The 25,162-nt window shown below is 44.1% G+C and overlaps 1 protein-coding gene across 2 annotated transcripts; it reads right to left on the bottom strand.

The window, feature by feature from the left end:
- On the bottom strand, positions 1 to 23,239 carry LOC310868331 (sorting nexin-16-like). Of its 2 annotated transcripts, XM_083778724.1 has the most exons (11): positions 23,121 to 23,239; positions 19,881 to 20,069; positions 19,352 to 19,491; positions 18,449 to 18,728; positions 15,316 to 15,402; positions 7,138 to 7,286; positions 6,512 to 6,581; positions 6,161 to 6,297; positions 5,576 to 5,698; positions 2,721 to 2,755; positions 1,398 to 1,526 (listed from the first exon to the last, which is right to left on the bottom strand). In XM_083778724.1, exons 3-10 carry the CDS (start codon positions 19,486 to 19,488, stop codon positions 2,740 to 2,742), a joined length of 999 nt encoding a protein of 332 aa, XP_083634850.1. In that variant the 5' UTR covers positions 19,489 to 19,491; positions 19,881 to 20,069; positions 23,121 to 23,239; the 3' UTR covers positions 1,398 to 1,526; positions 2,721 to 2,739. The 2 variants fall into 2 exon arrangements, with proteins under 2 accessions (XP_083634849.1, XP_083634850.1); XM_083778723.1 differs by lacking the exon at positions 2,721 to 2,755 and having other exon boundaries at positions 1 to 1,526.
- Positions 23,240 to 25,162: the final 1,923 nt, after the last annotated feature.

Genomic DNA, 25,162 nt, shown 5'->3' with positions numbered 1-25,162 from the left:
AAGGGTGGCGGTGGATCAGGGGTGACCGGATGGGAAACGCAAGGTTGCCAGTTCGAACCTATAGGCTCCCCAGAGTTAGTGTAGAAGTGTCCTTGAGCAAGACGCTGAACCCTTAATTGCTCCCGATGTGCATGGTTTCCTGTCATCGGTGTATGAATGTGTCTGAATGTGTTAATGTAATGCCCAATCTATGTGAAGCGCCTTGGATAAAGGCACCATTTAGGAACCAAATGGACCGTTACAGGTTAGTTTACAGTACACATGCAAATTGACAAATTATCATGGATGATTTTGTAGATTAGGTTTCCAGTCTAAGAGATATTGGTATAGAAGTCATGTCGAACGGGGGTCCTTGAAAAAAAAGGGGGGAAAAAAAGAAAACTGTGGTATCCAGAGATGCATAGATTCACTCTTGACGGAGCGTTTTCCACATTACACACTGTCTGTCCTCAAGTCACCCTGGCCTGTGCCATGTACAGCCACAAGGGGGCAGCTCTGAGAAAATGGGATGCCACAAAATGGGTGAGACAAAAAACACTGCAGTTTTCTGTCCCCATCCATCATTTACAGTACACTTCCACCTTGGACAATAAATAATAATAATAATAATCATCATCTAGTAAAAGTGAAAGAACTCACTGTCACACGATAAGTGTGTGACAGATGTGTGAGACAACAGGCTCGACGTGGATTGTCACACGAGTGTCGCGAGAGCGTCATTTTGTCCAATCTCTCAATCTCGCAGAAGTCTTAAAATTTTACTTCTTGCTGTTTTTGGTCGAGCAGGCTTTCTGGATCAGGGCCCACTTGAAAATCTCGAAAATGCATGCGACCACTTACCTGTAGCCGAATGGCTACCGTGCTAAGTGGTCAGATGGGTGGGCATTTTGGTTGGGCCCGTGTACGAACTGTACAAATGGAACCAACATTTGGCTTAGAGACTGCTGGATTGAGGGAGCTGCTTCTACAGCAGGCAGGTTCAGAACTGTCCAGGAACTGAAAAGTCTCCCTGTTGTTTTAAGTTCCTTTTGTTCCTCCTCATTAACAGTCTTTACTGAGAGATGTAGAGATCCTCACAACAAATACCACAAAATGTTGAACAAATTCAATCTGTAAAATGTCAGCTAACAGATCAAATCTTGTCAGAGATGAGTCCACCATTAATTGGAAGAGGGTGTGTGGCAGCATAAAGTGACCGCTTCAAATCCACAGGATTGAAGGCAGAGGGAATCCAGAGAGGATATTGTACAGTAAACTGCTGCCCTCAACCACCCATGCCTCTAAGAGAGAAGAGAAGAGAAGAGAAGAGAAGAGAAGAGAAGAGAAGAGAAGAGAAGAGACAGTAGATGAAATAGAAGAAGGAAGGATGAACATAAGAAGGTGTATAACAGATTGTGGTGGGTGGAGGAGGAGGTTGTCAGGGCTGCTGGTAGAACTGGGTGATTCGGATGACTGGAGGAGAGCGACTGAGTGACGGTGCACACCAACATGCTGATGAACGCACCGGCTGGACCTCACACCTGCCCCTGGAGGGGAGGGAGGGAGGGAGAGAACAGAAGGAGGAAGATTACATTTTATTGTTATTATAACAATAATTTATTTAACACTGATCTCATGGATCTCAATCAAAATTATCTCATTTTAATTGAGGCTGGAAAGACAGAACAGGACAAGGCAGAAAGAGACTCCAGCTATTGCAGCTCCACTGAACACACACACACACACACACACACGCGCCAAGTCTTCTGTCCCATTCTCCACCATTCCATATCTGCCTGCTGGACGATGGGTCGGGAAATGCACTAGTGCTGTAGTAACAGTTAACCAAACTAAACAATTAAACCAAGTATTATTACCTTTTTAATCAATAATTTTATCAGGAAGTTATTCCATGCCTTGTCTAAGCAGGGGACACGTTACACAGCAGCCCTGACCGGTCAGTCAGGTGAAAGTTCTAAGGTCTACATGTTTCGTTAAGACGACATTAGAGCCAATTGCTTTCAGCCTCGTTACACCAAAAGGCATTTCCCTTTGTTTCAGTACAACAGAGAGAGAGAGAGAGAGACAGAGAAGACTTGACAACCAGCCACACACAGCACCACATCATAGTGAGTGCACTACAGTATATCATGTAGTGCAGCAGAGAGTGACAGACAGACAGGATGAAGAACAGCTTCAGGAGAATGCAAGGCGACGCACAGCACAATGCACTGTAGTACAACTAATACAAAGCAGGACGGAGCTCAGTTCACTGCCACTGCTTTAGACTGGTCACATATAAGTGATGCATTGTGAGCTTGTAGATTGGCCATTTTCGAATAGCCTAAAAATAACATTGGGCTTAACCCATTTTGACCTGAGATCAGATTTTTCAAAAATAGCAGACCTACAAGCTCGTAGCGCGCCACCTATTTTTCAATAGCTAAAGCATAACATAATGTCAACACCAAAAAGGGGTATTGTTCAAGCTGTCCCTCATTTTGATGGTGACCCCTGGACCCCCATCAAGGACTGAACAAATACATAATAATTCTAAATGGTCCTGATTTGGATGAACGACGTAGGGGTGAACTGAATCCAGCCCTGCCCTGCTACATCACCATCACCATGTGTAACATGTATTGTGCAGCCTTGCTGCCGCCACCAGACACAGTCAGAAACAGTGGGAAGGAAGTATGACGAGATGTGTACAAGTACGTCAGCGGTGTGCAGTAATGTACCTCGCTCATTACAGGCCCTCTAGTTCACATTGATGCTGTGGAATATGAGGGGGAAAACAGATTATAAAACGGTTATAAAAAACTAAACAAAAGGTCAGCCAATGGAAAGCAAAATAAATTACAAATTGTCGGTTGAAATCCTCAAACGGTTACATAACAAAAATAATAATAAAAGCAGAACTTTAAGCTCAAAAGTGTCACATCGCGGCACATTTTGAACTTGTAGATCTTTTTTTTTTGTATGACATTTTCTGCCCAACAGTAACGATATATGATAATAAATAAATGGTGCAAAAAAAATATTGTTCATACCATGTTTCAAATCAGACTGACCAAACCAACACAACAACATTAACATCAGCTTACCAGTGTGAGAGTGTAGACTACTAAATAATAAAGAAAACAGCATCGTCCACAGAGGCACACCACATAATCAATAAGACGACGAATGGCTTGAAACGTTACACAAGATTACAAGTACGTTAGTTACCTTCCCCTAGAAAGACAACAGACTCTTTGCTGGGGATATAGAGCACCGGAGTCTGACGTCAATATCGCTATAGGGTCCACAGGTTCATGTACTTTTTATTTGAATTGTAATCCCCATAGGGGGATTTTTAGATCGCCTCATATAAGAACTGCGTTTGAAAAATAAACAAATCATCCAGGCCGCTTCACTCATATGGATATGAAGAATCAACTGACTGAGAGAAAACGCTATTGTTACTGCTGCTGAATTAGTTACATTTTCGCTAGAAATAGACTGTATCAAATATGATTGACGGACTGTCGTAAACAATACAGACACCTCCCCGACAATTTTGCAGAGTTTATATGAGACGATTAATGAGATGACTCATGTATTTTATTATGAGATGGCTGGCTGGCATCTCCCTTAGAGATAGGGTGAGAAGTTCAGTCACGCGGGAGAGACTCAGAGTTGAGCCGCTGCTCCTTCACCTGGAAAGGAGCCAGCTTAGGTGGTTCGGGCATCTGGTTAGGATGCCTCTCGGCCGTCTCCCTAGAGAGGTCCTCGATGCACGTCCCACTGGGAAGAGACCCCGGGGCAAACCAAGGCGCAGATGGAGGGATTACATCTTCTCACTGTCCTTGGAACGTCTCGGGACGGGATCCCCCAGGAGGAAGTCACTAATGTTGCTCTGGACAGGGAAGTCTCTGGTGGAGCTGTTGCCCCCACGACCCGACTACGGATAAGCGGTTGAAGATGGATGGATGGATTTTAAGATGACCCCATGTTATTCTCCATAGATAAATTAGTACTTCCGTGAACCAGAGGATGAGCGAGTGACGTCAGGACTTCGGCGCTCTATACTTATGTGCGTCAGAATGCATGCTTTAGAAATTAAATGTGGTTCTGGCCACGGTCCATGGAGCCATGCGCCGCCTGCCATCAATAACCCCTCTAATGTGATTGGATTACTTGTAAGAGGCTGGGGTTGATAAAGCCTCCTCACATCCCGGTACATACAGTACACATCTCAATATGATAGGACTCCTATGAAAACAGAACTGCTGCATATAAAATGTAATACAAAAGAAACAGTCCAAGATTAATCATGTCAATAACAAAGGGCTCTGTTCTCTGTGCTCTGCTCTCATGAGGACATTCACTTAATGGCAGTGTGTGAGAAGACAGGGTCCAGTGGGCTTTGGTTGTTGTTTTTTCCCTTTACAAGGAGCATTTTAACTTAATATGAGGAGTGGTGTGATTTACTGTGAGAAAGCACAGACATATATACTGTAATTGAAAGTGGGTCAACGATGCATTATGCATGCACACATGTGCTTCACTGTGTATTGTGTGAACGCAGACTGGATTCTATAGATATGGCTTTCCTCCCCCGGGAACGGTCCATGGCCACCTCATGGCCGATGCCGTCTGCCAGGTCTTCATATAGGTCGGCCAGTGGGTCTTGTCCCCTCCATGTTAAAATCGACATTACTTTCTTCACTCAGTCATTCTCCTTCTACGTGCACCCTACTACCATCGCAGTCTACTACTACAATCACATCCACTATGGCTTCCACTCCCTTCCTCTGTCTCAGCTCTTTCTCTACCCTCGGTGACAGACAGCACATCAATCGTATCATCCCTCATCTCTTCGTGCTCCACCCTCAGGGCCCATGTCTCAAGGTGGCCTTACACTAGCCGATTTTTTTCAATCTGAAATCTGATAGCACCACACACTACAGGATAATCGGAGCGGGGCAGAGCAAATATCAAACATTATTGATGTTGATCGGGCCGATCCCGATCGCGCTTTGAGCGCCCCCGAGCATCAAAAATGCCCGATTATCGGCTAGTGTAAGGCCACCTTCACTTCCATTACATACGCCATGCTCCTTCTGACGCAGGCTGAGTGCATTTGCCCTTTCATCTTCAGATATAGGTAAAATAAAAAAAAGTCCCTAAACATCTTCCAACCACTTTGTACCCTTGCAGTGACCGCTAGGTCCCCCACCATATCTCCAAGGTAGCAGAAACTGCCCACCATTGCATACGTCTCCCCCTGTACTACAAGCTTGCTCCTGTGGAACTGCCGCCCTGCACTGCTGACACTTGAATGTTTTGCTTGCCCTTTTACTCCACTGCATCTCCTACGGACCCAGAAGACAGCGGTGGAGCAAGCTTGTCTTGGCAAACTCCCATTTAAAATGCATTGCAGCCGTGAGACACACAGAGAAGACAGCTGTCTTTTATATGTGACTGAGGCCTTATACTCCCTTTCCACAGACCCCACATGGCCAGATGCATTGACACGTGTGTGTGTGTGTGTGTGTGTGTGTGTGTGTGTGTGTGTGTGTGTGTGTGTGTGTGTGCATTTATGCGTTACCCGCCCTCTGCAGACATGTCCTGGTCAGCCTCTGCATTGGACGACTCCACATCAACATCTACACTGCACTCACTGCCCTGAGCCGACAGAACACGTGGAGACAACGGACTCACACATTCTCCACTGGGACACAGACAGAGAGACAGAGAGACACAGAGAGAGAGAGAGAGAGAGAGAGAGAGAGAGAGAGAGAGAGAGAGAGAGAGAGAGAGAGAGAGAGAGAGAGACAGAGACAGAGACAGAGACAGAGACAGAGACAGATAAGTGGCTGGTAATGGTGTGTGTGTGTGTGTGTGTGTGTGTGTGTGTGTGTGTGTGTGTATATATATAATTTATACTGTGTGAGCTTGTAGATAGACTACATTTGAGGGGTGGAAAAGAGTGGAAGTACAGAGCATGTTTGGGTTAGTAGGGTCAAGTATTAGTTCACTACCTCTATGTATAGAGTGGTTAAAGAAATAATGAATTTATGCACGGTAACAAAGCCAAGGGTCATGAATGGGCCCAACTTTTTGGATCTGTGAAAACCCCTGTTGTACAAGTAGGTGTTGTGTCGTGTGTGTGTGTGCGCGTGTGCATGCTGACTTGAAGTGTCTCTCCAGCAGCATTATGGCTTGTTCCCGCTCCTCCAGCCTCCTTCTGAGAGACAAGATCTCCTTCTGTTTCTCCAACAGCTCCTTCTGGAGACGGTAGTTGCTCTCCTCCAGAGTCTCACAGAACGCCTGGGGAGAGAGGGAGTGTCAGAGTGGGACGGTGAGGTGGAACAGGAGGAGAAAGAAGAGAGAGAGGGACAGAGGGACAGAGAGAGAGAGAGAGAGAGAGAGAGAGAGAGCGAGAGAGAGAGAGAGAGAGAGAAACGCAGCCAATGTGCTGGATGATATTTATAAAATCCTATGCGCGCGCACACACACACACACACGCACATCACACACTCACCCGGCTCTCCTCAAGACTGTCAAAAGGACCAGGTGGATCATCGAGACAGAGGAACTCTCTCACTGCCAGGCTGTGGGGAGTGGAAGAATACAGACTTTTAAAAAAATCTGGGAAATTGTTAGCATGTGTTGTTTAATAATGCAAATGTGGTGGTAGATTCAGTTGGAACTGGATCCCACACCTAGTTCTAAACATTTGAGTGTGTGCACATGCCTGCAGGCACAAGGCAACGAGGTAATGAAAGATAACTGGGATTAGGCCCGAAATTCCACATCAAAAGTCCAAGTTACCGTTGCCTGACAGAGGAGATCAAACACAATCAATATCTCTGCCACACACACACACACACACACACACACACACACACACACACACGTGTCGTGTGTGTGTGTCATGTCACACATGTGTTTTACATTCTGTGTGTGTGTGACACACACAGAGAATGTAAAATATCTCCTAATGGTACCAACATCAATACAGCATGGAATTTATCCAACGATAACATTAGTTTTGTGTCTGAGAGGCTAAATGTCATCAAATGGTAGTCCGTGGCTCAAATGGCGAAAGAATAATGGGCCTTGCTATGAAAAAGGTTGAAAACCACTGCTATACAGTATGTACAGTACCAGTTGGCGATGTCCTTGTGTGCGACCAGGTTCTGGAGAAAGGCCTGCAGACCCAGCTGTCTGTCCTCCAGGAAGTCCAGTTCATAGTTATCTTTGAACCAGCGCTTAGGAGGCAGCGACAGACGGAAACCTGGGAACATCTCCTTCAGCTGGGACCACGCACGCGCGCACACGCGCGCACACACACACACACACACACACACACACACACACACACACACACACACACACACACACACACACACACACACACACACACACACACACACACACACACACACACACACACACACACACACACACACACACACACACACACACACACACACACACACACACACACACACACACACACACACACACACACACACACACACACACACACACACACACACACAGTATGTAATGTGTGTCATGGTATGACCCGGCCAGGGGAACCAACCTCCCAATCTACAGTAAGGGTGGACGATCTTACGACATGGCTACCTAATCTGTATAACTTTTACTATCCGACAATGGCTGGCTTGAGATCATCCAAAAAGGTGGTTGAAACATGAAACAGCCACAGTTTCTGCGAGCGAGCTAGCAATCTTCAACAATTACTACTAAATCTGAGCGCCACTTTCTTTTGTCTTTTTTAACTATATTTTAACCAGATTTACTAAAGTGAAAACCTTTCATTTCAGCAGTATACCCACACCGAGTGCTTATAAACCTCTTTGTCACACATTTATCATAAACTTCATGGGATTTGACCACAGCAATTTATGGGGCATTTTTCACAGTTTCACACCGTGGCAAGTGGCAAAGAACGTCGTATGCTCAGCAGGAGCAGGAGGTTATGATTAAAAGTGCTGAAATGTTCTCATACTTGGTAGTGCACGAATTAACGGTGGTCACGACTGCAGAGAGAGCCTAAACACCTACGTAACGTTTAGCACGAGCCAACGTTAGGGCTGTCACGGTCATGACATGTTATTGACGATTCATTGTCATACAAATAATTTCGATTTAATTGTGTTTTGGACATTGGCAGTGAACATCACATTTCTGTTTCTGTTGTATGACAAAGTTAAAATATATGAAGAAATGAATGACATATTTATTATAGAGGAAATAGCCAATCTGCAAGCAAGCTCTATTTTTGGAAACATGTAAGAAGATTTTTGGAATGGACACGATTATGCAGAATACTAATAATTGTGATTATCTCAAATAAATACTTGTGACAGGCCTAGCCAATTGCATCCCCACTGCGCGTAGGTGTCGATGCTCATGCTAGTATGCAGTTGAGACGAATAACAGTCGAAGTCCATAATTTATTCTGACCACCCCCCCCCCCCCCCGAAAAGGCCTAGCTGTCCTGACCTCATATCCATAATGTATACATTATGACTTAGACTGTTATTCGTCTCAACTGCTCAGGTTTCAAGCACATTAATGTAAGTGAAAAATGTGTGCAGCTTTAAACATGTCTATACTCATCTTTGTCACCGTTGTCAGGGAAATTTGTCTTGCGACACAGCAGCCAAGTATGCATAACACATATACACACATTTGACATAACACAAAGACAATTTACATACATAAAGACATGAAGACAAGAGTCTTAGATTATCCTGTGGCTACTACAACTCCTGATTAAGCCTCAAGGTCGACTGGTGGACAAAGGACCTCTTTAGTCTGACCTTATTGTTTGCTGGTACACCATATCTCCTTCCTGAAGGTAGCAACCTATATTCTCCATACAACACATGCTTAGTATTAGAGGTGATATTCCTTGCCAACCTTAGGAGCTCTACATCAGCAATCCATCTCCCATGGGGTCTGGCACATTGCAACAGGGACATACTCCGGCGTTCTCAGCTGATAAGCCTCTCCGACCTACTTACTTACTATGTCTGTGTACTATGTCTGTTGAGAACAAAAACTCTATTTCACACGCTCATATTCTGCATAGTCTCTCCAACCAGTGGAGGTGTTACCGACAAAAGTCTCGAGTTACACCTCATATTGGCAAACTGAGTCAGTCCACTGCCCCCCCAGGTTGGCAGAGGAAGTGTAGCGCCCAGGATTACATTATATAATTGGCACTGGGTGAAAAGAAAACTGGGTTACAAAATCTAGGGATAAAAATGTAAAAGAAAAAATAAACAGTCACCATCTATCATAACATTATGAGCCGTTAATGACAGCACGTCTGTTTCACATGCAAGACCAGTACTTGACATAACACAAAGACAATTTACATACATAAAGACATGAAGACAAGAGTCTTAGATTATCCTGTGGCTACTACAACTCCTGATTAAGCCTCAAGGTCGACTGGTGGACAAAGGACCTCTTTAGTCTGACCTTATTGTTTGCTGGTACACCATATCTCCTTCCTGAAGGTAGCAACCTATATTCTCCATACAACACATGCTTAGTATTAGAGGTGATATTCCTTGCCAACCTTAGGAGCTCTACATCAGCAATCCATCTCCCATGGGGTCTGGCACATTGCAACAGGGACATACTCCGGCGTTCTCAGCTGATAAGCCTCTCCGACCTACTTACTTACTATGTCTGTGTACTATGTCTGTTGAGAACAAAAACTCTATTTCACACGCTCATATTCTGCATAGTCTCTCCAACCAGTGGAGGTGTTACCGACAAAAGTCTCGAGTTACACCTCATATTGGCAAACTGAGACCTGAGCAGTTTCCTTTCAAACCACGGAAAAGCCAGAGGAACAGGACGTCCACACCCTGCATGCGTCTCCAGACCAATTATTTTAACATTGGGTGTTCCTCTCCTCTCATGCGCCAGAATTCTGCTAGCCTGGAGCTACTGTGTGTTTAGACCCGTTCCAACTGTACCTTTTGCTGCCGTGTTTCGAGCTAATGACACTTCCTAATAACTTTTATTTGCCATTAAAAAAATACCGTTACTGAATACCGTTTTTTATGTTGTCAGTGTTGTCACGGCACAAAATGTGTTGTTTAATGTGCTCCAGTCTAGGGGCAGTGGTTCCCAAACCATTTAGCTCAAAAACCCCAGAGAGATATTTGATGTCTCCCTGGGACCCGAGCTAGTGAAAATTCAAACTCAAGAAATTATTTAGAAAAATATTTTGTTTTAAATCAATAAAATGTTGTGATTTTTTTAGAATATATTTTGTAACAATTGTAAGACATTTACTCGCGACTCTACGACCCCCAAAATGGGTTCCCTGCCCAGGTTCCTCCAAATCGAGTTGCCTGACATTGATTTCCACAGTGCATTATAAACAGTCACCATCTAGGGGCACGGTGGCACAGTTGGTAGTGCTGTCGCCTCACAGCTAGAAGTTCCTGGGTTTGATTCCCGCTGGGGACGCTGTGGGCACTGGCGGCGTGTTCCCTCCTCCGCATCATCAGTGCCCATACCCGAGGCGGGGGTTAGCGAAAGGGCCTTTCTGTGTGGAGTTTGCATGTTCTCCCCGTGTCCCCTAGGGTAGATACCCTCAGAAAAACATGCAGTAATCCTGGTCTCTAAAACTACCTCCCCCTGGCCAGCCGGGGCGCCTGATGGAGGGGAAAGGAACTGGTCGGAATAACGTGTCCCTTCCACGCGCTACGTCCGGCCGTGGAAATTCCCCTCTGTCAGGTGAAAAGAAGCAGCTTGGACTCCTCATGCATAGAAGGAGGCATGAGGTCAGTCCACTGCCCCCCCAGGTTGGCAGAGGAAGTGTAGCGCCCAGGATTACATTATATAATTGGCACTGGGTGAAAAGAAAACTGGGTTACAAAATCTAGGGATAAAAATGTAAAAGAAAAAATAAACAGTCACCATCTATCATAACATTATGAGCCGTTAATGACAGCACGTCTGTTTCACATGCAAGACCAGTACTTATGACAGACAGGGTGTTCCAGTCTTCTGTCAAGTTCTTGCAATTCATACATAGCCCGAAGCTACAGTGCACGTTTAGACGACCACCTGTTCCGGCTTGCGTTTTGTGATAAGGAGATTTCCTACTATTTAATATGATTCTCATAAACTGCGGGTGTCTGTCAGCAGGCCCACGGAATGGCATTGTTGTCGCGATTGTCATGATTTTCGCAGTGCGTCATAAATAATCTTCATCTTCATACCATCACGCTCTGTTGTTCATGCCATGGCGCATCTGCTTAACATTGTTGTTGTCAGGCAGAAGCCTCTTAACTCCACATTTAACCCTCTAATGGCCAAGTTACCAACCTTAATAACATCTTATTGTGCCTTAGGCCAGCTTAGGCTGCCTTTTTGAATGACAATAGAATAATGTGCGATATGACCACAATGTCACGAAATATCTCATTTTAAAGCTGCACATCTCTAGTTTACACCGGAAAAAAATATATGTTCCTAGCATGTTCCTTCGTTTACTTATAAGCACTTTAGTACACCTTGGTTTGACTTATCACTGAAACCAAGGTCTACTAAAAAGCTTATAAGTAAACGATGGAACAAGCTATAATCATAATTTTTTTTTTCGTGACATTGTGGTCATATCTCACATTTTTCGATTGCCATTCAAAAAGTCGCCAAATCTGGCCAATGCTGGCCAATGCCCCATTTCTTAATTCGTCATTTTAATGCAATAAGAGGGATCAGCGATCTAAATACAATACATCAAGTTTTACTTTCGATTTCAAAGTAATACCCAGAAGTTCCACCAGATGGCAGGAACATTCCATTATTCTGATTTTGACAAAAGTGTTAAATCTGGCTAAATCACTTCCTGTCAAACGAGGTAAACAAAGGAAGCTAATTTGACCCCTAGCGTATAGCTTGGCCGTCCGGATTGCTAAACTAACATTAGCTTTGTCATAACTTAGTCAGATTAAGCTTAAAAACGGCCAGGAACATCCCAAAATATCACATTTTTTGCCGCGGATCACATAGAGACGGCGCGCGTGCACGATAGTGCACGATCGCGCGGGTTTCGGCCGGTTTTTGGTAGATTACATAAAAATAATTAAAAAAATGTCAAACAATTGCAATATTTTGTTATAAAAAGACGTACTGACAGGGCAGTACGTCTACTACGCAGATAACGTCATTGGCTTGGAGGGATTTGTTGATTTACTACGTCAGTTAACATGGCAGTCTATGGGCTTGACGTGCTCTTGGCCATGAGGGGGTTAACTTATGTTCTCTTTTTTTGTAAAAATTTGTAACCTACTTCGTCATACTGAAGTGTAACACAAGAGTAGCAAAACATTGTGGAACTACAAGCCCAAAGCCCGTCGCAGTTGCTACTTTTAAATTTGAATCCTGAAAAGTACATTTCTATTCATTTGGACATGTGAGTTTTCAACCCGACAGCAACAGCGTGCATTTTGAAAGACCCAAACGTACCCCTCCTCTATCATCAAAGACCATTCCTCCAGCTGGCTCGGCTCCGTGGCCTGTTTTGAGAGAAAACAGTGGCTCTTTGTGCAGCTTATAATGGCTTCCACAATGCACACCAAAAACCAATGGGAAAAATGCAGAGGGTAAAAAGCCTTTACAGTTACAAACGCAGCGCCCACACCAGTGAGGTTTGGCTACTAGGCCACGATTACAGGGTTCCTACACATTTGGAATTTTAAAAGTCCATACTGACGGGGAATTTTCATATATGTACCGTATTCATGATCTCCATGTACTTTCCACAATGTGTAATCTCATTATTTTAGTACCCTTTTGTTCTTTATCTACTGTCCTCCCTTAGGTGAGCTATTTCTGCTTCTCTGGGGTTTTTAGCTCAATGCTGTAGGATGACCAGGCCATAACTTCAGGCTCATTATTATGTGTGATATATGTTTCTTACTATGGAATACGTATAGTGCTACTATGGTAGTGCAGGCCCTTGCTTGAAGATTCTACAGGCACCTCATAAAAATGGCACTATTGTCTAAGTACTCCATCAAGGTCACCGAAAGCGTTAGGCACTGGGAGATAAGAGTTTCTCTCTCTCTCTCTCTCTCTCTCACACACTCTCTCTCTCCTCCTTACTTCACCCCTCCCATGTGGTATTTTTAACTGATATAAGCTGTTTATGTGTCTTCTGTTTTTTATGCTACTTGCAACAGCCCTTCTGACTGCATGCAATTACATTTATATAAATTAAATTTATATCAATACTATTTCCAGACTCTAATTTCAGGCCCGTGGGTCACTCCCTGGGCAAGATGCTCAGATCTGCCTGTGCGTTATTGGTTTACAAAGCCTACAATCCAAACAGAAAGTTCAATTGTTAATCGCAATTATTTGTATGACAATTAATCGTCACGTAACATTTCATGATGGTGACAGCACCCTTGGGTGTTACCGAGTTTGCCAACCAAAATTTGGTGGTCAAATGCGGAAGTAGACGTTCTGAGACGGTCCTTCAGGGTGCTTCAAAACGCCACTGAGCAACTTCCACTGACATGAATAGCGGGGGGGACAGAGCTTCGCGCCAGTTCAGTCTCTATCCTTCTTTATACTCTATGGAGGACTCTCAGTTGTGACTGGGAGCAGACTAGTACAACACTAAGGCCTGGGCTATACCTACATGGATCTTTTGCAAAACGGATATTTTCGTCCTCCGTTTAAAAAAACATCCCTGCCCATACGACAAAGATATCTGTGTCCACAGACTCCACACACAAACGCAATGAACACAGGAGAAAAATCACTGCAGTAGCAGGTTTCAATTGTACGCCATAGTGGCAAATACATAGGACAATAATATGTTTTAATGAAGGAAATTAATAAGTACCGCATTTTAAAAGCCACCTAAATTGTGAGTGGAAGTGGAACACGCTTCTTGCATCGTCTGTCAGTCATGTCATTCTATGTGCGTGAAATCCTGACACTCGATCTTCTCTCTCCATATAATTTAAAAATATGATTCTGATTCATACACCCAATGATAGACCCTTTATCAATGCTCTGGCAAGTACTTCACAGAAAATCAGTCAGACCTATAGAAGTGTTGCGTCCGCAACCAGTTGTGAGCATGTAGAGTGGCTATTTTCGAGTTATAATGTAGGCTATAAAGGACATATTCAGGGACAGCGTTCATGCCCGCACATGGTCGGCAGGCACAGTGACAACGGAATGCATGCAGTCAAGGGTGCGCCCTTTATTACCTAAACAGGAGAGATGAGCCATGACTCATGAGCAAGGTGTGCGACTGGACATGACGGTCATGACCCACTGTATACTTTCTTCTCACCAACCACACTACTTGATGCGATTGCATTCACACCTCTCTCTCTCTCTCTCTCTCTCACCGTCATGTTTCTTCATGTTTCATCGCAATGAACACGTCGTAGGGGATGTCACAACTTAGGCGAGGAAATGCATGATTCTCACATCCATGTGGTGTGCGCTGGTGTAGCTGTCAAACTAACTTTACGCAAAAGAATATAGTTTCACATGGCTATATGCAGTATGCACACAGTATGCAGTATACATTATCCACAGATTCTGTAGGAACGCAATTAACCTTATTCAAGCTTCGCCCTCCACACCAATACAATTCATCTGGTGGCCACCGAGGACTGTTGATATTATTATTTATATTGGATTGCTCGCTGGTGATGTGGTGCAGTTGATGCAACAATGATAACTTATTAACTTACTTATTAACGCAGCGATGTTAAAAACAGGAACAATCGGATATATATCTGTGTTAGTTTCTAGGCGCAAGCTGCATTTCTCACCTATATTATAGTAAAATGATGCGCTAATGAGCGGTGACGTCAACGTTTCTCAAAAGCTCCGTTTCGCATGTCTACACAGATCCACTGATCCGGATATTTTGGAAAATCTGTTTGCGTGTTGCTGAAAGGCCAGAAATGTGGAAAAAATGTTGGAAAAAGATCCATAGGTGTAGCCCAGGCCTAAGGGAGAGCTGCCAGGGCCTTCATGTGTAAGGTTTAGCCTGTTTAAACAGTTTCTTAGTAAAATAATAAAGAAAGTTATTAGCTGTTCCAGTGTTCATTTCAGATTTTGAAGTTATTTTGGCCAGCCTTATTCGTGTTATCGCTCATTATGCTGCACTGCTATTTATTAGGTGTTTGTGGAGGGAAATAAACATAAAAAACCCTGCATTCCTGGACTTTTAACTGTTCTTGGAGCCTTAACCATCTGACAACTTTACAGAGACTATCACTATGCACACACACAATCACACACCTTGTCGTTGAGTCTGGAGAAGTCTGCGTATCTTCTGAACACAACCCAGCTCTCGTCCTGAGTCTTTCTGACCAGCAGCTTGTATACCTACAGAGCACGCGCACACGCACACACACACACACACAAACACACACAGAGAGCAGTGAATGAAAAACAATAGGTGGAAGCAAATGTTAGAAGACTTCATCAATAGTTTAAGTTCAACAGTAATCTACCCAGAAAAAGAAGAAGAAAAAAGAGACATGCAGCAAAGGTTGTCATGAAGGGGACTCGAACACTGTCTGGAACGCTGTCAGGCGCGGGCGCGGGCGCAGATCTGCTAGTTTTGACGAAACGATTTGTGGTGAATTGACACTTATGAGCCCGCGGACCCCCATTTGAAAAATATATGCCAGGGACCTCCATAAGAGTCAAGATTTTGACGGCTCTAGCAATGATTCTCAACCCGTTTAATTTCAAGGGCCCCCAGTTTGACATGCATGTTAGTCTACAGACCCCCATTTAATTTATATTGTAAAATCAATGTTCGGGTCCATTTGTACACTCTCCGAGTTACAGACCCATAATAATAAACTTTATTTATATAGCACCTTTCATACATAAATGCAGCTCAAAGTGCTTTACAGAGCAGAAAAGATAATAAAAGCAAAACAAAACAGCATTAAAACAGGCAAGCAGTTAAAACAATAGGACAATGGTACAAAGATAATAACAGATAAAATAAGGCAACAACATTAAAAACAAGCAGAATAAAAATAATAAAAAAATAAAGATCACTTAAAAGCAATGTTGTAGAGGTGGGTCTTAAGCTGAGCTTTAAAAATGTCTACAGAGGCTGCCTGACGAAGGTACAGTGGGAGCTTGTTCCATGCCGACGGCCCGTAGAAGCAAAAAGCTGCTTCCCCGTATTTTTTAGTTGCCATTTTTTTAGGCAAAGCGAGCAGGCCAGCAGTGGAAGACCTTAGGGGCCGGTTTGGGACATATTTAGGCAGGCAGTCAAGTAGGTAGGGAGGTGCTAGACCATTGAGAGCTTTATAGACAAGTAAAATAAATTTAAAATCAATCCTAAAAACAACAGGAAGCCAGTGCAGTGATGCCAAAACTGGAGTAATATGTTCTCTCATCTTAGTTCTAGTTACAACTCTAGCTGCTGCATTTTGGACAAGTTGTAGTCTGTCAGTTGTTTTCTTAGGCAGTCCTGACAAGAGCGCATTGCAGTAGTCAAGCCGAGAAAAAACAAAGGCGTGGATTAGCGTTTTTGCATCGTCCAAGGACAAATAGGCTCTGATTCGTGCAATATTTCTAAGGTGAAAAAAGGTAATCTTGGTAACATGATTAATGTGTGAATTAAAATTAAATTCATAAGGGTCCATTTGGTTCCAAACTATTTAGCTGCGTACCCCCTGGAACTCCCTCAAGGACCCCTGGGGGTCCCCGGTCCCCACTTTGGGAACCACTGATTTTGAATTACTTCAATGTGAAAAAGGACCGAAGAGTTGGAACGAGCATCATGCAACGCCTCCTGGGAGTCAAGTGTAAAACCTACTCCTAGTGTCACCTGGCAGCACACAATGAGCAGGAAATTAGGAAACATTAAATAACATGCAGTACTGTTATCACAAGTACAAATGCTGTGTTTCTGTATAAGACATTAAGTATAAATAATTAATTTATTTGACCTCCCAAGAGAGTCTGGAAAGTTCTGGTTCCACCCTCGTATAGTGCAAAAGAGGCCATATTAGAATAATTCAGTTTGTACAATCATTTCTGATCCTTTTCTGCTCTGGCTTCCTGCTGGCATCCCACACAGCCTGGCTGGCTGGTACTAAATTGTTCATGTCCTTCTTGACCCAACAGCGGCAACTGAACTCTAGCTCTCCAACAACGCCCGTGGTCATGTTCACTGCTAATGTGAAATCCTATTGTCTCTTGTGTGTGTGTGTGTGTGTGTGTGTGTGTGTGTGTGTGTGTGTGTGTGTGTTTGTACAGTATGTGACAACACATACTGGAGGGGGCGGGGGACAAACAAAGCGCCTTGACGGTACACAGAGCTTCAAATCCTGTCTCATGCCCCGGTTGCTCAAATCCTCCCACATATCAGGTGGTACACTGGTGGTGGTGAACCAAACCGACTTATTGCTCTACTTCTAAATAATAATAATAATATCTCTAAGGCTTCACTCACACCTTTCGATCTAGCATACAACATTGATGCATGCTAGATGTATGAGATTTGTTTACTGATGCAAGCTCCCAATGCATTTCCAATGGAAGTCACATGGTTTGACACAACATTTTTGTTGTACGGCTTTCGGCTGTGTTTCGACTGCCCCCCCTCCCACTCATACAACAAGAATGTTGTGTCAAACCATGTGACTTCCATTGGAAATGCATTGCGAGCTTGCATCAGTAAACAAGTCTCATGCATCAGCTATACATCAATCTGTTGTGCACGTGTGAGTCAGGCCTATATGGCTCCACTCACACGGTCAACAGCCTAACGGTAACAGCCTCACAGAGGACATTTGTGAGATTAAATTGTGATTTAGCCTATACAAGATATAGTGTACAACTTCACCATGGAGCTGCAGAAAGAAATGCTAATCAGACCAAAACATTGTGAATAAGTCAATCCAACATTTTTCAGTGTATGCTCCTTGTTTAACCTGCACATGAATCCAATTGGATTTATTTGCAGCTTTGATCGACAAAACTCGGGCGGAAAATAGTCCCATGGTTTGTTGTTGAAGAGAAAAACATGCCGCCATTACGATGCGAAACGAACAAAGCATGTTGTAGTCCTAACAAACCAGCCGTTCACTTGCATTGAACTCATTTTCCCAGAAGGCCTAGCAGCCCAGAGCATGGCTTGATTTCCAGTTTCATCATCATAACGCAACGGCCTCGTCACCAGGTCCGCGACAAATCCGCCCTTTCTTTTTTACATTAAACAAATAGCGGGTTTAGCGTATTACGCAGCACCGACAAATGGATTAAATAGCGGGTTACGCAGTAGAACTGTTAAACCATTATACCATTATACATTGTAGGTCAGACCACCAGCTCACATGAGAAGACTTGTAGATGGTTAAGCTGCACTATAAAGTAGCAGAAATACATCCGTGTCTCGTACCGTGAACTTGGCCCTCTCCTCCATGACCTCATAGCCCAGCAGCGTGGGCGTGATGGGCCTCTCCGCATCCCGCTGGCCCTCCAGAGAGTCGGGCGTGGCGCCGTGAGGGCAACTGGAATACTCCACCGAGGCCTCCAGGGCCCCATTCACCCTGGCCCTGGTCACACTGACAGGGCTCTGGAGAGGGGACGGCGTCTGGCTCCTGGCATCCCTCTCCACGCACCGCGACTGGTGCTGCTGTTGGGACCGCTCACCTCGGCCACCCCTCCCCCGGCCCTCCCTGGATGGAGACAGGGGCTGTCACGGTCATGAAATTTTACTCAGCGATTCATTGTCATACAAATAATAGTTTTTTGGTATTGGGATTTGGAACATAAATGAAAATAAAAAACTGTACAGGGCAGATATGGCAAATAGATTCAATAGACCAGTGGTACATGTCAAGGACCCCCACATTGACACCAATTAGCCCACGGACCCCGATAAGAGAAGATGTGTACGGCTCTAGCAGTGATGGTCAACCCGTTTAATTTCAAGGACTCCCAGTTTGACAGACCCCCCCATTGAATGGCATTTCTATCTCTGGGACCCCAATTTATATTGTAAAATCAATGTTAATTTAACTCTGAGAGTATACAAATGGAACCAAACGGAACCGTTAGTGTCCGTTTGGTTCCATTTGTACACTCACAAGAATTACAGACCATTTGGAACCAAATGGACCACGGGTCCATTTGGTTCGAAACTATCATTTAGCTGGGGACCCGCTGGAACCCCCTCAAGGACCCCTGGGGGTCCCCAGACCCCACTTTGGGAACCACTGCAATAGACAAACAAAGACATAACTGTCAATGGCCGATACCAGACAGGCGATTAAGTAATAATTCATTGTGACCAACCTACCTGGATGGAGAAAGAGAATCGGAGCTCCTGGACACGCTGCCCAGTGACGACGCGCGCTGCGCCCGCCGTAGCTTGTTGCTTCCCCCGGACAAGGTCCTGTCCAAGGGCATGGGGACAGGCACAAAGGGTGATGCCATCCTCTGTGGAAATGACATCGTCAGGCCCTGGAATATTTAACTGACCTGCTGCAAACGTCATCATGTGCTTAGTAGGACCCAAAAAGGGCCTGCTTGTCGTTGCTTGCCGTAAATGACAAAGGTGACACTCCCTTTCAGGCTGTAGCTCCCAAACTTTGGAATGCCCTTCCACAGGTCCTGAGAACTACAGCCTCTGTGGATATGTTTAAGGATAACCTTAAAACGCCACTGCTTAAACTACTGCCGTTTACGGATGGTACTTGATTTTATTCTCCATGTATGTATTTTGTCCGCTGTCTTGCTTTAAGATGAATTGTACAGTATGTTTCCGTTACTGTACTTTATCTTACTGTATTTTATCTCTAAGAAGTGCTATAAATAACTTTACTTACCCTCCTCTGTGCAGTTGTCACCAATGTTCTTTGTAGTGAAACAGAACCGCCCGTCTTCCTTCAGTGGCTGCTGCAAGATAGAGGGGCCTGGCTGTTATGTTCAGCATAGGGAGGGGGTTTGATGATGATGATGGCCACGGGGAAGCACACTGGAAACCACGACTCTCCACACACCAGACTTGGGGATCTCTGGACAAAATAAAAGACGATAGTCAACTCTCTGTATCCCTATAGTGGGCTTTTCAGAATCAAGCTAAACTTAGACCAGGTGTCTTCAACAGTTTTCAGGCCAAGGACCATCTAGAGAGAGATGAAACAGGGACCCCCACTACATAGTGTACACAACAGTGTTACAACTTTTTCATAGATAGCCTGTAAATAAACGTTTGTTTGTTTACAGAGATTTTTTTTAACCCCACTTGTCATTATGCCAATTCCCACACACATTTCTGTGTAGTCAAACTGCTGTTTTATCCCACTGACTCAACTGCCAGTTAGGAGCCCCCACAGGGAGGACAACGCAGGGCATTTGTCGTCCCACTCCTTCCGCCCAACACTCCCTGCTGACAGGCCTGTAGGAGTACGTCCAATGACTCATGTGGCCAGTTGTGTTCGCATAGATCCCCGACAAAGCCGGATGCACCACGGTGAATTCAAACTCACAACCCCTCTATATAGTACACCAAATCTCTTTACCAAAGATAACAGATCTACAAGCATACAACACACCTGTAACGGCGGACGCCGTTACTATACCTAATGCAGATGCTAACACAATTCTACATGTATGGTATAATGTAAATAAGGACACAAATTGTAACAAATGCATTTATTGAAGTTAAGGGGGGACATAGCCCTACAAGCAGAAACCAATGCTACTGAAGTTTCTGACATTTTTTAGACCCAGAGCATTGGGTCCTATTCCACCTCCACCCTGCCACCGGGTACGCACACATATATAAACGTAAACAACTTCGGATAAGTCCTTCTGCGCTCTTTCAGGACTTTTTTTCGTGTGAGGGCTTCTGAATGTGTGAACTTTAAGTACCTATAAATACCGCTGCGAATATCTCCTGTGGCGCGGAAGCCGTTAAGTATTTTTTGTTTGACCGATTTGGTCGCTTTGATTCTTCTCTTCCTTCCTTGTTTATTGACACCTCATTGTACCGCCTATCTGGCTAGCTAGTGGCGCTATAGCTATGACAGAGCAGATCAGAGGCAGGGACGTAGCCGGCACAAGCCAACCGCACACCGGGAGGCGGTACAATAAACGGTAAACAAACAAGAAGAAATAAAGCGACCAAATCGGTTAAACAAAGATTAAAAATACTTAACGGCTTCCGCGCCACAGGAGATATTCGCAGCGGAATGTATAGGTACTTATAGTTCACGAATTCAGAAGCCCTCAAAGGAAAACAGGCCGTCAAATGGCACAGATACGATGTTACGGAGCATATTTATGTCCGCGTTCCAAAATTCCCATACGAAAATATAGTTATGAACAGGGACCCTACATAAAACTCATCCAAATTTCAGAAAAGCTTTATGGAGGGTTCCGAGAGGGGCTAGGGGGGACACTGAGTTGTCGGTGATTCTCTGAAGTGGCGGATCTCCTCATACACCTACAAATGAACAGATATAATTCACATTAGTTTAGAAATAAAGAGGACAGCATACTTTCTAATTGACCAGTATAATGAGAAGACTTGTGAAGAAGGAATGTAAATCTCTGTCTAAACTTACCTCTGTTTACTCTCATCCTCCTCTCAGGGTGGTGTTCGGGCAAATGAGTTCCCTCCGGGTATAGGCACCCCTCTTATAGTTCCGGGAGGGACCAAGTGGGAAATGGATAGCAGGGGGGATTGGGATGGACTATAATGAATGTAATCCTGTATGTGTTGTGTATATATTCTATGCTAACTACTAACTGTGAATAGGTATTGAGGGTGTATAATGCATATACAGGGAGTAAGTTTATATAAAATGGCATTGTGTGCTTCTAAGAATGGGGAATATGGTTATTGTTACCCATGGGGAATGGTATGGGCTAACCAGGTAATGGACTGCCCTATAAAAAGCAGTCAGGTGTCTTTAACCCGAGATATGACAGGTTGTATTGCCTATGACTGTCAAAGTGATTGAGAAACAATGGAGAAATAAAGCCTTATTGAAGGTGCCCTGGACTGGTCTCTATTCATTTGTTGCCTTGGCCACTCGACACTCTCACAACACCACAATGCGATGCTTTGAGAGCTTGCTGCGATGCTGGGTTTCAAGTGAAAAAGAAAGATAGAGACCATATGGAAGGAGACCTGAAATAAGCCCTGAAATAAGGTCAACACAGAACACACTGCAAGCAGTGCAAGGGCAGATTAATTATTGAATGACACCATAGGGATGGTGTCATTCATAATGGATGTATGCTATGAGTAAAATCCACCAAGGATATAGCAAACACAAACAGTTCATGGATTTGTATCCATTGTTCAAAAGAAGGTCTAATGCAGAGCAATTAAGCAGATGTCTGATGAATTAATGTGAATAACTAGTAGCCAACTTGCTTTTTCACCCTGTGTTGGCTGGATATTTACTGTGTAGAGTTGTAGACTGTAGTGTGGTAGCCAGTCAGCTGTGCAAATATTAACTGTGCAAATATTAATTATTGGCCATATAGTATGAGCGTGAGGTGTGTAGCTGAGTAGAGTGCAGTTACTTTATCAAAATTGTGTCTCAATATATAAGGCTATAGCTGCAATGAACTACAAAGAAAGAATCCCAATGTTGCAGCAGATGACATCAGCAGGTCAAATGCTGGTAAATTGCATATACTCTCACTATAGTACCACACACACACACACACACACACACACACACGTAGTTATTATCCTTATCCTGCTCATAAGGAACAGCAGGTAGATCAAAACCCCAGAGGGAGGAACCGACTATATTTGGCGAGCTATTTATAAACAGGTATCGTTGCCATGTTTGTGTTCTAAAAAATAAAGCTAAAGAGAACAGCATGGACACAATGACATGCAATATTAAACCCCACGTAAAGCTTCATAAATCATCCCAACTCGTTATGGTGACTAACAACGAAGCTAGCTGTAAGTTAGCCCAGCTAGCTGGAAGCACAGACATCAGGCATATGGGCTGACAGGCGATCAGACAGTGTTCAAAGCTAAAGTGAACCCCATGAGAACAACGCACACAATGGCTTATATTATATAGAATACTTACTGTACAGCAACACTCGCGCTTTACTTTAGAAGTCCCACTGATTATATGTACACGTGTAAAGCAATAATGTGATGCTCTGAGCTCTCTCCTCGCTGTTCATGTACATTCCTCCTCCACACACATACTACTACAATAATAAATATACCAAACACCCAGAAGAGGGCGCACTTAGGCTTTGGACTCGAGTAACTTAATTAACTGAACTATTATATTATTGATCACCACCGGTGGCAATGCCAATGGAATAATGTAATGCTCGCAATGCCTCTCACAGCATCTGTACTAGTGTAGGCACTCAGAGTAATTGATATTGTAACGAAAGGTGACGTATTGATTGATTGACTGATTGATTGATTGAATACTTTAACAAGGTTGTTAAAAGTCCATTATTACTGTTCCATTAATTGTATTCAATTCATCAACAATAGTCCAAATATAATTTACATTACATACCATACAAAACAATGCAAATACAATACAATACAGAAGGTTTTGATTTTAGTGACTTCTTTGTGAACCAGGAGGTGCAAATATGAAATTGGCATTGCATTAAAGGGCTCATGCCATAGGATAGATATAGCATGTATTTCTTATTGATCCTGCCCAGTAAGTAAGTTATACATACATTATCAGATAACTCATTAGGATACTGTACTAAAGAAGTGAAATGTGAAGTGATGACACAAAGAAGTGAGCAGACAAAATTGTAACTGGAACAGTGGTACTGCATGTTGTGTTGTCACTTGTCAGACTAGCTATTAGCTAGCTTATTTAGTTGAGACTGAGTAAATATATGGGCATATAATGTCAAATAAGTTAATTTCCCAAGAGCCCAACTTTATTTGTCCCCCTGAGGGAAAATGGTTTTGTTTACTTTTAGCCAGTAAGCCAGCCCATTGTTTCAATTTCAATCTCAACAAATTGTACACTCAAAGTTAGAGTCTTTAAATTAGTCCTGTAAGGGTTCATTTGGTGGTTGTTTGTTGGTTGGTTTAATTATTATATATATATTTTTCACAATAGAGAACCATTTTGTGGATACACCCCAGTTTCTCCCCAGTGTCTGCCCAGTGCCTCCCCAGTGTCCCCCCGAGTGCCTCCCCAGTGTCTCCCTGAGTGCCTCCCCAGTGTCTCCCCAGTGCTTCCCCAGTGTCTCCCCAGTGCCTCCCCAATGGCTGCCGTTTCTCCTCAGTGCCTCCCCAGTGTCCCCCCGAGTGCCTCCCCAGTGTCTCCCCAGAGCCTCCCCAGTGCCCCCCCAGTGTGCCCCTGAGTGCCTCCCCAGTGTCTCCCCAGTGCCTCCCCAGTGTGCCCCTGAGTGTCTCCCCAGTGCCTGCCCAGTGTCTCCCCAGTGCCTCCCCAGTGTCTCCCCAGTGTCTCCCCAGTGTCTCCCCAGTGCCTGCCCAGTGTCTCCCCAGTGTCTCCCCAGTGCCTCCCCAGTGTCTCCCCAGTGTCTTCCCAGTACCTCCCCAGTGCCTGCCCAATGCCTCCCCAGTGTGCCCCTGAGTGCCTCCCCAGAGCCTCCCCAGTGTCTCCCCAGTGTCCCCTAGTGTCTCCCCAGTGTCTCCCCAGTGTCCCCCAGTGCCTCCCCAGTGCCTGCCCAGTGTCCCCCCAGTGTCTCCAATAGCAATGCAAGAGCAATAATACAAATTAATTTTAATGTATTAATCTAATTAATTAAATTAATTAATTAATCAAAACTTGCCCCCCGCTCCCAGCATCATCATAAAATATCCTGCCTGAGGCAGTATTTTCGACAGGGCCGGCCCTGCACTAGATACACTGAAATTGGCAACCTCCATGCATTTTCTATGTATTAAAAATAGGGCCGGGACTAATTGCGATTAATTTAGATTGATTAACTACAGATAAATTAATCACACCTTTTTTTCCACCGCGGAACGTTTCTCACTGGGCGCTTTTCTATAGTACTGAAAACTGGAAATAATAAAAAGTCACCCCATTTTGTGTTGCCTAGAACTGGAGGTCTGACAAAAAACAGTAACAATATGAAGTAAGTACAGCTTTGTGATGTCACTGAGATG

This window comes from Protomyctophum parallelum (genome assembly GCF_964188405.1).
Source record: "Protomyctophum parallelum genome assembly, chromosome: 12".
NCBI lineage: Eukaryota > Metazoa > Chordata > Actinopteri > Myctophiformes > Myctophidae > Protomyctophum > Protomyctophum parallelum.
Note: the sequence above shows the minus strand (reverse complement) of the source record. Positions and strands in the feature narration are given on the sequence as shown.